The sequence below is a fragment of the Opisthocomus hoazin genome, chromosome Z (genome assembly GCF_030867145.1).
Source record: "Opisthocomus hoazin isolate bOpiHoa1 chromosome Z, bOpiHoa1.hap1, whole genome shotgun sequence".
NCBI lineage: Eukaryota > Metazoa > Chordata > Aves > Opisthocomiformes > Opisthocomidae > Opisthocomus > Opisthocomus hoazin.
The window spans coordinates 68,653,467-68,667,144 of NC_134454.1; the positions used below are offsets into that span (position 1 = coordinate 68,653,467).

The window sequence follows — 13,678 nt, forward strand, 5'->3', positions numbered from 1 at the left end:
TTGTTCCCCCGCCGCTTGCCCGGAGGCAGCAGGCGGCCGCCGGCCCGCCCCCCCCCCCCCGGCGGCATGGAGGCAGAGCGCGGCGGCGGCAGCGGCTTCTCCGCGCTGCCCGGCGGCAGCAACGGCTCCGGCGGCGGCGACGGCTCCGGGGTCGGCGGGAGCCTCCAAGCCCCCAAGCATCTGTGGCGGCACGAGCAGCACTACCCGCCGCAGCTGCGGCAGCACCAGTTCCTCCAGCACCAGCAGCCCCCCGGCCCCGCGCCGCCGCCGCCGCCGCCGCCTCCGCCCGCCTCGCGGGGCCGCTGCCTGGCCGGGGCCCGCGTCAGGCACCGCGGCTACTCCGACACGGAGCGGTACCTCTACTGCCGAGCCGTGGACCGCGCCTCCTACGCCGTGGAGACCGGCCACCGGCCCGGTCTGAAGAAATCGCGGATGTCCTGGCCCTCTTCATTCCAGGGACTCAGACGGTAGGAGAGGCGGCGGGGGGTGGGGGGCCGCTCTCCAGCCCGCCGCGGCTGCTCCCGGCCGCGGGGAGGGGAGCCGGCGGGGGGGGAGGCCCCGCCGAGGCGGGGGCACAGCGGGACGGCCGTCCGCCCGATCCCGCTCCCCGCGGCGGGGAAGGAGAGGAGAGGGGCGGCCGGGGAGCCCGGGGTGGGAGGCTGCGGGGAGCGAGGCGGCTCGCCTCCCCAGGGGCCTCCGGGCGGGGATTGCCTGGAGCGGGCGGGAAGCCAACCGCCAAACACGTGGGCGGGAGCGGGACCGCTGCCCGCCCCGGCCCCGCTCCGCTCCGCCGCTTCTCAGGCCGCCCCTCCCGGCCGGAGCCGCCCTCTCCGCCCGCCAGATCCCGCAGCGCCGGTGCCGGGCGGGAAGGGCGGCGTTCGTGCGCGGTTCGCCACAAAGTTGGGACCGGGAGGGCTGTGGGAGGTGGGAGACGGCCGGGCGAGCGCAGGGCCGGGGTCCCGCCGGCTGGATCGGGCTGAGCCGGGAGCAGGGGCTAATGGTTCCCTAGCCGGAGGGAGGAGTCCGCCGCCTCCAGTCCATTGTTCCCCGCTCGGCGGGCTGTGGGGCTGCTGCGGCGCGTCGCTCGCCGCTGCCTGGTTCGCCCTTCATGGCTTATCGGCAGCATCTGCTTTAAAATCAAATTCTCGGTCAAAACCGGCAGGACGTTGTGCCTGATCGATTGAGGTCTGCTCGTTTTTAGTAGCTGGAACCGCTTCCTTGTAGCGGAAAGCCGCACGGCTGTATTTGAATATTAAGCAGACATGGTGAATAAAGGACTTGTGGGGAGAACGGTGGGCAGACTGGCGGTACTTAACACTCGGTTACTCTGCAGGTCTTTGATTTCCTGGATAATCAGATTTTTACGGCATGGTATGCTCGGTGAATAAATAACAGAGTCCTTTCTGAACGAAGATCGCTTTGTGTGCTTCTGTGTTACAGGCTGTATTCTTTATTATGCAGCCTTGGCCGTAAATCTGAGTAAGATGTACCTGAATATTCCCTGCCAGTGTCTGCTGTATTTCTACCTAACGTTGGCTTAATTTCAACTTCGTATACAATTGAGAAATAAAAAAAGGTTCAGCGATTCTAAATCAGAACTACGCTTTCACTTCAGTAATCTTGAAAATCTGTCTTTTAATATCTTTGTTTTTTACGCAGCCATTCTGTTGCTACGCATTTGTATCACCTGTGTGAACTCATGCTTGTCTGAAGTTGATGATGTTAAATTTTTCACTGTGTGAGATTTGAAAGAACAAATCATATGCTTCAAAATTGAACAAATGTTCAATTTAATGCTCTTTTCAATACAATCCTATTTCTTTCATAGGAAAAACACTAGGCATCTGGGGTTTGCGATCTCTACGACTGAATGCATTTCTGTTTTCTGGATGTAAAGATGTTCAATTTTTGTAATTCGTAATGATTGATTTGAGTATATTCAGCATTATTCCGTAAGTGATGAGTTACTGAAGGGGATTACAAGTCAAGGTGGGAAGGGAAAGTGCACATATTGGGTTTTTGTTAGGGGTTTAGGGCCATTTAAAACATTTTAAATTACATTTCTCATGATGCCTCTTTAAATACCAATTTTAAATTCTCTATGAACAGTATTTTGGTTTTTTTTAAACTTCTGTTGTTCTTGTAAGTGCAACAGTGTCGTTTTGACAAGACGTGCTGCTTCAAAATTGAGGGGGGTTGTCAGTGGGTTTGATTTTAATTTTATGGCATTGATAAATATGCTTCAGGTGTGCCTCCTTTTTAGAAGTACTAAAGCAAAGTGTAGCGAAGAAGCTCAATACAATTGACCTTTCCATGGCTTTCTTAGCAAAAATAAATTCTCACAGTGAAACCTTTTGAATGAAGCAAACAGATATAACATGGAAACACAAAGTGAACTGTATCAAGTTGCATCACGAATATGTTAAAAAAATGTTAGAAAAGGCTGGTCTTTCCAGGACTTTCATTTCAAGTTCTGGGTCAACTGCTTTTCTTCAAGGAAAGCAAAGCAAAATATCTTCTTAGTGTTCTTGTGAAACCAGTAACTTTCGAAAAACCCCAATACTTTTGAAAAAGACACCAGTCCTTTTTGAAGTATTTCAGTTCCATTTTCATTTTAAGACTTTTTAGTATTTCTCCTGCATTTAAACTGTTCATCAGAACAACATTTCTTAATGGATACCCATGGATTTATTATGGCCTAGGTTGATAAGCTTGTCTTTCAGAAAACTCCACATTACTCTGAATACGAGAGGGTGGGAAAAATTGTGTATAGAAGTGTGCAGAAAACACATCATATATTGGGGATAGTATTATACATTAATGGCTCAAGTCTTCAAAAATTATGTCTATAGAATTGTTTTTCTGGAATTTGTTTTGTTTTGCTCTGACAATACACCTAATCCTTAAAACCTCAGTGAAAACCGTAAAGGAACAGTTATGAAGCCAAACACACAACTTTGAAGTTTCTTCTATTTTAAGTTTTGTAGAAAACTTAAAAACATGTAACAGTTCTATTTTTTTCAAAAGAAATGAGGAGAAGGAATTAGACATGTTAAAATCGGAGTTAGAACAGATTTGCACATCTTTATTACCCATACTGAAGAGAGTTACCATTTAAAAGGCAAAATCAATCAGCAAAAATTCTAAACTGAATTAGCTGAAAAACACAGTGCACCTGTAGTTCAGAAAATGAGCTATTGTTTATAACCATTTTAATGCTTACTTTGGCTCCGTATAATCATTAGTAACTTTATGCACAACTTATTTAGTACACCGCTATATTTCCTTCAAGGAATACAACAGCATTTCATTACACAGAACAATGTATCAGAAGCATTGACTGATGTATTGTTCTTGAAAGTCAAGATTATTTGTATATTTTCAAACGAGAAGGTAAGTGCTTTGAATTCATATACACAAGAGCTATACAAAAGCCAGAATAGTCAAGAAGACAGCTGGGACTATCTGTGATTTTTTTTTTTTTTTTTGCTATTTGTTTACTATGTAGTCTTGGGCAAATTGATTTATCTCTTTCTGGCACCATTTTCTCTTGTGTAAAATAAAATCACAAATAGAGTCACTACAGGTTTATGTTAAAGTGATTTTTTAGATCAGAGAATAAAAGGTACCTTGTAATAATAAATAGTAGTAGTGGAAATGGGAAATAAATACTTCAACTCAAATAATTTTCCAGTCAATAGTGCAAAAACATTCAGTGCAATAAATGGAACTGATGTTCTAGTTACATTCAATGATTTCAGGTAACTGTATTTGCTTCTCACATAACTATCGCTATTGTATGGTCTGTATTCAGAGTTTAGTCATTTTAAAAAAGACTTCGCAATTTTAAAGGCTATTAGTCATATGTCATTTAAATCATCTTGCCATATCATCTTTCTGTGTTCTATTTTTCACTACCAAAATTTCAGACTGGAAAAAATAGACAGGAAATACCATTGGTCCCAATTCCACTAGTCATGGAATTTCCCAAGGTATTCTATGCTTAAGATAAATCTTAATATCTTAGACCTTAGACTTCTTTTTATCAGGTTTCCCAGACCATCATTTTTTTTACAACAGGTCTCCTGCAAATTTTATCTCAGGTGACGTACAGGTCTAGGCTTCTTTGTGAAAATGTTTTTTTGTTTGTGTTTATCCGTAAGCAACTGCACAAAGGTGAGGCAAAATGAGCCTTCTGCAACCCAGTAATCCTGGTGCTTGTTCCCTAATGCTGTCTATTTTAAAAATGTACTTTGATAAGTGGCCATTCAAATTTGTTGCTCTCATAAAAGTCTACTTCCTCTCCCTTTACATTCCTTGTGTGTGATTAGATCTAACCAGGCAGCACACACCGCTGCATTGCATACATGTGGAGATTGCTCCAAAGCATCACTTTGTTCTTGAAGTGTCAATCTTGTCCTTACACCACTCAGTAAAGGGTTAAGAAACCGAAACAGCATCCAAGGTTCAATGCAGTGTAGTATTTCAGTGGCCCACAGGCTTTATTCTCTGTTAGGAGAAGAAAGGAGTTTTACGTATTAGTTTCTCAACTTTCTGAAGTCTGGGTTACTCTACGACGCTAATCATTTAGCGAGATAAGTGCTTGGTTTCTGTGGCTACAAATAGAGCACCTGGAAAAATAATGATGCCCTTGCAAATCTTGGCAAAAGACTCTTGTATGCTCCAAAAAAATTAACCCTTCTTTCCATCCTCAAACCCACTCTGTTCTCCTGCTTGGTGAAAAGCTGCCCTTGGTCTATTCTGTCCTAACTACTTCCATACAACCTAAGGCGAGAAGTGTTTTCTGACTTACAGGCCAATAGAAAATGCTCTCGGAATTTAGTAGCAGTCTCTGATTAAGAATTTTGTTGTTTACTTGTCTGGCAGTGTTTTATTGCTTTGTTTACAACCAAGCGGTACTGGCACCCAAGAGGTTACAATAACTGGCATATGCTAGCCCTCCCTCAAAGATACAAATAATTTTTACAACTCAGTAAACATTGTTGGATTAAAGTTTTTTATGACTCATCCATACAGATAAATTAAATAAGAAACTCATATTGTAAAATGTTTTAAATAAGGGACTGTAAGGGCCTTATTTTCATGTCTATTTCAAAAGGCTTACATGTTTGGATTGTTAGAGTTGTGTGACCTGAGCAACACAAATAGCATCAATTTTCATGCTGTTGCAGTTTGTAAAAATACTAGCTTTTAAAATTCACATATTCAAATACATTTATTTTAATATGAATCTTGCTGCAAATGAACGATGTCAGTTTCCTGGTTTAACGAGTATAGAAACCTGGTAATTTAGCAGGACAAGCCCATCATAATTGAATAGAGATTAATCAGGACTTTAACCCTTTTCGTTAAAGACATAGCCATGTGAAGTTCTACCTTAAAATTATTAACATAACTGTTTAATGTATTTCTCAATGGGAACTATGTATTGCAGTTTTTCTTTTAGTACTTTAAAAATATTTTGTAATATAGCAACACTATTTAAGTATTAATAGAGATGTCTGTCCAAGATCTGGCTGTGTGAAGGAACACACAGAGCCATGGTGTCAGTGCTGTGGCAACTCAGCTGCAGTTCGAAACATCTCTCCTTTGGACACCAGGTGCACAGATGAGGGCTAATTTACATGGGAATCTTGCATAAAGCACTGAAAGAACCTTAGTGAATTTCTTATAAAAGTTATCTTAAATGGAGTCAAGTCTTTTTAACTTCATGGTGTTCCTCCATTAGAGAAGACTTTGGAGCTAGCAGGCGACTGGAAAACCTGTGAGATTATATTGATGTGTTAAAACCATAAATGTGAGAGGAAGCTGGGAATGAAGAGGTCCAAAAGCAAGGCAGAACCATTCAACTGCTAAATAGATTGTTATGATGGATGAGTTCCAAGACTGAATTTTTTGCTAGTGGAAGGCAAGAGTTTAATGAAGAAAGGGTGGCAGACAAACCCCGCTCCATGTCACTTTGAAAGAAGGTTGATACGTGCCGACATGAAGAAGGTCAGCTTTCCTTTGCCAGCTTAACCAGTATGAGGTATAGTGCAGCTCTAGAAAAGAAGAGCATTGCTAGAACTGTTTATTCTTGTAAACAAGAATGTAGATTATTTCTAAGAACAAGCGTTCTTTATTTGGTAATATAGTGAATCACCACCATATCTGGATCAAATGCAAAGCTTTTTTGGTAATCTAAACCAACTACATCTAGTGATGCTTGTTTATACTGCATATTTAAAGGTGGTAATAATATTTGCTAATAGGATCGATAATGTGTAGGTAAGATATTAAATTCTGTTAATGTTTATTTTAAATGCAGCAGTCCTGTTATGTACATCTCTTCCTTGATGTGTTAAGGCCTTAAGTTATGTATAGCAAGGGTTACAGGAGGGAAGCAGTATCTGTCAGTTACTAATAGCTAGGAGATGCCCACTGTTGTTCGTTCCCGAAATTCTTTTCAGTTGTATGTGTCCCCTGCCCTGTGTCTTCCCAATCAGAGTGTCCTGCTGCGTAGATTTCAAACTAGCCACTTAGCTTAATAATGTTGCTGCTATTACACATAAGTGCCTGCCTAATTCCAGTTATTTTAAATAGGTCTGTGTTACAGTACTACACTACAGTTTTTTCACCATAGTTTCTGAGTGTCTTGTAGTACCTTAAAGAAAAATAACTGCAGACTGATGATAAGTTCACATGCTCAGTTAACTCAGTATGTGCATCTAAAAGTGAAGAGGCCAAAGAGAAAATAAAGAAATGTAGCATCAGAGAATTATGGAATCATAGAGTGATTTAGGTTGGAAGGGGCCTCTGGAGGTTGCTTGGTCCAAACACTGCTCAGAGCAGGTTTATTCACAACAGGTTGCCCAGGGCTGTGTCCAGCTCAGTCCTGAACACTCGTCAGGATGGAGCTTCCACAGCCTCCCTGGACAAACTGTTCCAGTATTTGACCACTCCATGGTAAAATATTTTTCCAATATCTAATTAGAATTTCCTGTGTTCTGACTTTGGTCCTTTGTTTCACATCATAACACTGTCCACCTCCAAGAGTCTGGCTCCGTCTTCTTTGTATCCTCTCTCTCTGGTCACGGAGGTGGCACAAAACCAAGCATAGTTCTTCAGGTGCAGTCTCACAAGTGCTGAATACCAATGTCATGGGTCTAGTGGGAATTCTGGTGCTGGAGGTGTTCTTTTTCACTGCTATTTATTAGATACATGATTCTAGGAATGACTGGATGCTTAGGTAGATTAGTTTGCATAGACCATCCCTTCACTCTGTTACTACTTGTGAGGGACCTGTAGCCTCTTTTATCTCATATTTTAGGGAGAGAATTCAGCTGCGAGAATTGTCAAGGGGGGAAAAAAGAGGGAAAAAAGAACTGTGCTTTCCTGTTAAGTAGTTTGTTGGGGCATTTAGTATCTCTCAGAGATGTTATGAAGATTCCCACTGTTGCCTCTCCTTCCTTGGCCCAAGCTGATCTCAGGCCATCCAGCTCCACACAGGAAAAAAAGACATGATGGGAATGGTTTGCTCCAGGGACAGTCAGCCCACCCTCCAGTTCCAGAAATTAGAACACTTCAGAACAAAACTCATACGTAAGTCCTTAGATCTGGTACTTAAACCTATGCCTCATGATGCGATGAAGTGAAGATTGGAGATTGCAAAATGAGCCTTGAAACCCAACACTTTCCTTTCCTTTTGAAGCTGCCATTATAACCTCTTCCAAAAGATGTTCCCAAATTTGGCCTCCCAGGAAAAATTCTTGTGGACAGTACAGTGTACAAAAACTGCTGGGAAGCTCAACTCAAACAACAGCAGAAGGCTATATAGCAAAGAAAAGCAAAAATATACAATGTATGGGATCTTAAAAATCACTAGACACTTGAATATATTTGTATCAATAGCTTAGCTTAGTTTTGCTGTTCCTTCTGAGCCAAAGTTTTAGAGCTTCATTCCCACAGGGAAGTAAATGCGTAAAACGAGCGCATGTGGGGGGCTAATCAAAACCACCACATTACAAATACATGTGTAAACAGATACTTGGATATGTATTTAAACACACACATGTAAAGACAACCAAAACACATAGGGAAGTAAGTCGTAGGGAAGTAAGCCCAGCTGTTGAATTTAGAGTTAGGGGAGTCAACTAATAATATAAGTTTATATTAAATATAGAGAGCAGAATTTCAGGAGAATATAAAGTGCTGCAAAGCTGTGCTCAAGGGATCTGCAAGTTCATGAGGCAAAGTGCATTTTCCACACCCATAGGATATGTTATAATAGAGCGATAAAAATTTCCTGTCAAATGCTGAAACTGCGAAATCACTGCATGGACATCACTCAGTTATCACCAGAGGTTATCAGATCTGTTTTGGGATGTGGTCATGTTCACTTGTTTACAGCCACTGACCATTATAAAAGACAAGAGTGAGAGCAGTTGCTATTAGAATTGCCTTCCAAGTTGTGGACACGTTCATAATTGGTTTTGATTGTAAACTCTAAACTCAATTTTAGGTTGAACTCATAAACTTATTTCTATTTATTTATTTATTTATTTATTTATTTATTTATTATCTGCACTTGATGAAATAGCACTAAGTATTTCAAGGCTACAGTTGGGTTCTCTCAAAATAGTGAAGGGATTTTTTATAGAATTGAACAGAGGTGCTACTAGTAAGAAGGTATGGTAGTAAATGGAAGGAGGATAAATATTTTGCTGAAATGTTCTACTTGTTTTTATAACATCAAATAAAAGCTATCGCAGATGCAGGAGTGAGATGCTTTTTTGCAGATGCACTTGTGTATGCTCTCTCTCTCTCAGACACTTGAGATATCATTAAATTAAACAGTAGCACTGTCCCAGCTAATGATAGGATAATGATATAAATGACTGCTACATGTATACACATGCTTCAGCAATTGGTGTACATTTCATTTCCCTCCATCCACTTATAAGCCTTAGATTATCAGCAACTCACATTTCTCTATGTACCAATGTTCTAGGATTTTTTAGGCGTAATCTGTGCTTGGCTGTAAGAATGAAAACAGTTTACACTTCAGATAGGTGTTTTGATACATCTACATTGTTCATAGGTTTTCCCGCACGGGAGGAGAAGAATATCTCTGTGATATTTAATATTACAGAAATTTCACTAAAGATCCACCTTACTTTCATCAATTAACAAGGAGTAAACACTGAACACCATAAAAAAAGTTACTGAGGTGGTCACCTGTATTTCTGTTTTCTGTTAATGTGGCTTTAAAAAATACAAAAGAAACTGGTAATTTTAGCAAATAACAACACTGTGAGAATGTGAAGAAACAAAGATATTGGATGAGAGAGACAGAAACTGGTTTGAGCAAACAAAGCCCACCGCTAAAACTTCACTAAAATTATCTGGCAAGTCTCACCATCTTTTGACCACTTCTCTGACTAGCTTCCATCAGTCTACTGTGATTTGTTGACTTTCCTTAGGAACTAAAAAAATTTACAGTCATGCTTACTGACTATAAACCAGTAACAAGAAAGGTGGTCCCCTGGGAAATGTAGATTTTAATAGGGTTGCCAACAAAGTGGTTTAGGTGTATGGCAGGAGACTGTTCTGAGCAAAGTAGTTCTCGTCCCACTTCATACTGCCAGAAACTCTATGTGTCGTTGTGAAAATACAAATAAGTCTGTTTCCCCCATTGATCTATTGAAGAGTGGCAGAGTTCATTGGATTAAGGAGGATTTCATGTTTACAATCTGTTTTTCTCCTGGAAAAGTTCTGCAATATTTCAAAAACTACTAATTACTTTCTGCAAAAGGCATAGCAGACCTTTTACATGCATGTTTTAAAACTGCTTGGCAAAATTATCTTTCTTCTATTTGTTTTCTTAGAATCATAATGCTGAAAGAAATCTCAAAGCAGAAACAACTACACCTGTGTCAGCTCTTCTCTTCTTTCATTTTTTCTTTTTGTTCCATATACTTAGAGTTCTAATCTAGTTGCTCCTTCCTTCTACTCTCTTCCCAGTTTTGATCCATACCTTTCAACGTCCAAAAGCTGATCAAGGTCTTCAGCTAAGGAAATGCTAAGAGTGGATAGTGCAGAAGCATAGTTTAAGCGTTCTGCAAGTTATGCTGCTGTTTATTTACCCTAGTTTGAAGACTGACGTTTTTCCAACAGCATGGCAATATTGTATCATAATCGGCTTCTAATGCACAGTAACCCCAAATGCTTTTCAACAGAACTGCTATTTAACTGTTATCTTGCAGCTGTGCAATTTCCCCCAGTTGTATGTTCTTGCTAATCCTATAATAATAAATAGAGATCAAGTACTTCCTTGGGCTCATGAAGCATGAAAATGACTATAATCAGAAGATTTTTAATTTTGTAATGTAACTTGTAGTAGCACAGGTTCGGTGGGAAGCCCTATTAGGTTGCTAAAACTTTTGATGCAACATTTAGTGTTCTATAAACAGCTGGAAGAAAAGCTTGTGACTTGATGGTCCTGTTGAAATAGCACGCAAACATTGATGCCATAGTAATAGAAGTGTTAGTGTAATATAAAGTGCGGGGTAGTACAAAAATAAAACATAGGGTTGGAATTTTTTTAGTGACAGATGCATACGCAGAGAAAACAAGGTAAGGAAGTAACTTAAAGTGCCTTTTTTCTTGGGGTGAAGTATTCAGCAAATAATTAAATTATTCATTGTGAAATTCTTATGTCTGTTAAATAATGCAGCAGTACAGCATAATCCACCTGAATGGAAACAACTGACTAATCCTTACCTGGATCACACTCAGAAGCAAAACTATATTGCAAAGTTTCCATTGTAAACTTTTTCTATACGCTTGTCCGGAACATACATTAAATCTTTTCTGACCTATTTAACTTTTAATGACTATAAATATGGTTGAAAAATTAATGACTGGATCCAGGAAGAACAGAAGAAGAAAGTTATGGGATCTGGAAAATATTGTTTTATATTATTTTAGAAAATACTGTTGCCCCAAACATGAATTCTAATATTTGATTCTACCTGTTTAAAGAACCCCTCTTTTATGAAAGTGTATCTGCACTTAGCAAGGGTGAGCAGTCTTAAAGTGTAATTTTAAACACAGGTCAGAGAAAAAAATATTTTGGTTTGAGTTGGCAGTAACAAAACTGAAAGAACAAAGAGATTAAACCAGTATAGAAACCTAGAGAAACGAGCACACTGAAATCCACATGTACATTTTCTGCCCTTCCAACCATATAAAATTTTTCACTCGTGCATAAGTAGGGAATTAACTGAGAAATTACACATAAGTAGATGTCAATTAATTTCAATTCACAGAATTTAATCACTTTGATTCTTGCTTTAGATACATCACCTTTAATTTAAGATTATGCATTATTACCATGCACCAAATAGTGTAAGAGAAACACTTCTGCTTCCACCGCTGCTTCCTCTCTGAGCTATGTATAATAATCTACTCTGAATTTCTTTTGAACGTTGCCGCCTTTGACTTTGCAACAGGAAGGTGATGAGGCTGAGGGATCCCAGAGCATTACTATCTTCACAAGCTTCCTTATTAGGAGAAAAACTTAGTGCTAAAAAGATCTTTGACTTAATATGAGACTTCACATTGGTCATACTCAACTATGAATTGTTTGCCCTTGTCACCAAAACAAAGAGAAACGGAAGAGAGTTATGCAATATACAGTTCAAATGGTCATAATATTTTTCACCTGCGTAGTTTTATTCAGATAAGCTGAATGCTTTTTCAAGATGCTACTTTGTGACAGCAGTGATTAAAGTCATTAACAATGTGTTATGATGGACTGAAGACGTCTGATATGTAGGATATCGAATTCTAATACCAGTTTACCCACATTCTTGCTGTATCTCAAATGTACTGAAGTCTGAATTTTTATTTGTTTTCCAGATTTTTTTATGCTCCATTTTACCCTAATGTGCAGTTAAAAAAAGTACAGATTATTATTATTTTAGGCGGAAAAAACACCAACAACTTTAAATCAAAATCATTAATGAAAATTGGCAATGAATATCTCAAGATGAACACTCTCGTGTTTCCAAAAGTTGGAAGTATTCCGAACTTGTCAAGCGCTTATTTTAAAAACCCCGGATCAAATTGTCTCGTTTGCCAAAATGAACGTAAAGTGCACAGTGTCTTGAAGGGTAGACGACCCTTCTGCAGTCCCATTTTCAACAGAAAAGAAATAAAGATGCCAAGGCGTGCTGTGCCTTGTGTTTCTTTCCTAAGTTCAAAGGGTTCAGTAGAATGGAGCCAAGTTCCTCGGTGTTTGATCCCTACTTTTATAGTCTCTTGGCTATAAGGGAAGAAGTGTCCATCTGTATCAACTCTTACCCCATAAGTGAAAACCCAGTAAGAACATGAAATATGTATGTGCATATGTATTCCTCAGCATGAAAAAAGGTTTTTAAAGACAGACAAAGATAGTGTTACTGTTCTGTTTTCAGTGTTCTTACCACGATATACATGTAAAAGTACTCCATTTGAGCAGACTTTGTAAAACAAAACACAGCTGATGGATCTTGAGTAGTTTGGAAGTGTTCAGTTCTGCTGTCCTGTATATTGTTCTAGGTAAGCATGATGATTAACCGATTGTGTATTGAACATACACCAGTTTCCCTGCTTCTAAGAAATGACTTTGTTCTGGGACTTACATAGCTATTTTACTTTATGACATGGATCATATTAACATTAAGGATGTTACCAGAGAGAACAGAATATGTTACTTTCACAATACTTAATTTCCCAACTGGATCTTTAAGCTTTAATTTCACTTGTGATTATATCATGCTTAACATACTTAGTGTCTCTTTTTGTAATTTATATATTATTGAACTTGATTCTGTAACATTTAGCTCCCTTAATTTTATTTTCTGTTATTTATTTTAAAGAAGTTAATTCCAGATTTATAATGCTGTTCTAAAATGAAAAAAAAATTTCTGAAAACTGTAGGTAAAATAACTGCTTTCTGAGTAGCTGCTCAAATCCACATTAATAAAATCCAATGCAGAGATAATGTTATTTTGGTGGATTTGGAAGGAACTGGATAAAATCCAGAGAATTTATAGTGTTATGCTTTTGTTCTACATAAATCAAGATTTAATTATATGTATATATTCTGATTATATAACTTCTTTACTATATAAAATAACTAGTATAATAAATACATGGCTGGTGAAAACCAATTAATGTTGGTTTTGATAAATTAAAGTGCTACATAGCTGGAAATTAAAAATACATAACAAAGTTATTTGTATCTTTTACAATATTAGATATTAAGTTTTGAAACTAGCACAAACAGTTCTCCTTTTTCCTGGGAAAAATTCCCTATTTGTGATATGCATGGCACCTTACGGATATAAAATAGATTTCATTTTATATCAATAGGATGTAGCTTGTTATTCGAAGTGATATAATGCATACTTTTATTGAGGTACAATATTAAGTCATAAAAGCCAGAAAATATGTATTACTTTCTAACTTACTCCGATGCAGAGTGGTTATTTATATCAGTTCTGTGTATCTGTTATTGTTATCATGTTATCATTGCCTTGATTCTGGTAATGTTGAAGTCTCAAACAGAAAGATGACTCATTCCAAAGATCAAACCATCCAGTAATAATTCAAAAGATCCTAAAATTTAGGT

The 13,678-nt window shown here is 39.2% G+C and overlaps 1 protein-coding gene and 1 long non-coding RNA gene across 2 annotated transcripts in view; one reads left to right on the forward strand and one right to left on the reverse strand.

Annotated features, from left to right (window-relative positions):
* The window catches only part of LOC142365756 (uncharacterized), a 31,465-nt gene extending 31,015 nt beyond the window's left edge, over nt 1-450 (reverse strand). Inside the window, exon 1 of the long non-coding RNA XR_012766631.1 lies at nt 358-450. This is a non-coding gene — a long non-coding RNA (uncharacterized LOC142365756). The remainder of the gene's footprint in view (nt 1-357) is intronic.
* PDE4D (phosphodiesterase 4D) overlaps nt 67-13,678 on the forward strand; it is a 436,095-nt gene continuing 422,483 nt past the window's right edge. The window contains exon 1 of the mRNA XM_075447148.1: nt 67-467. Coding sequence (XP_075303263.1) covers nt 67-467 — 401 coding nt within the window. The remainder of the gene's footprint in view (nt 468-13,678) is intronic.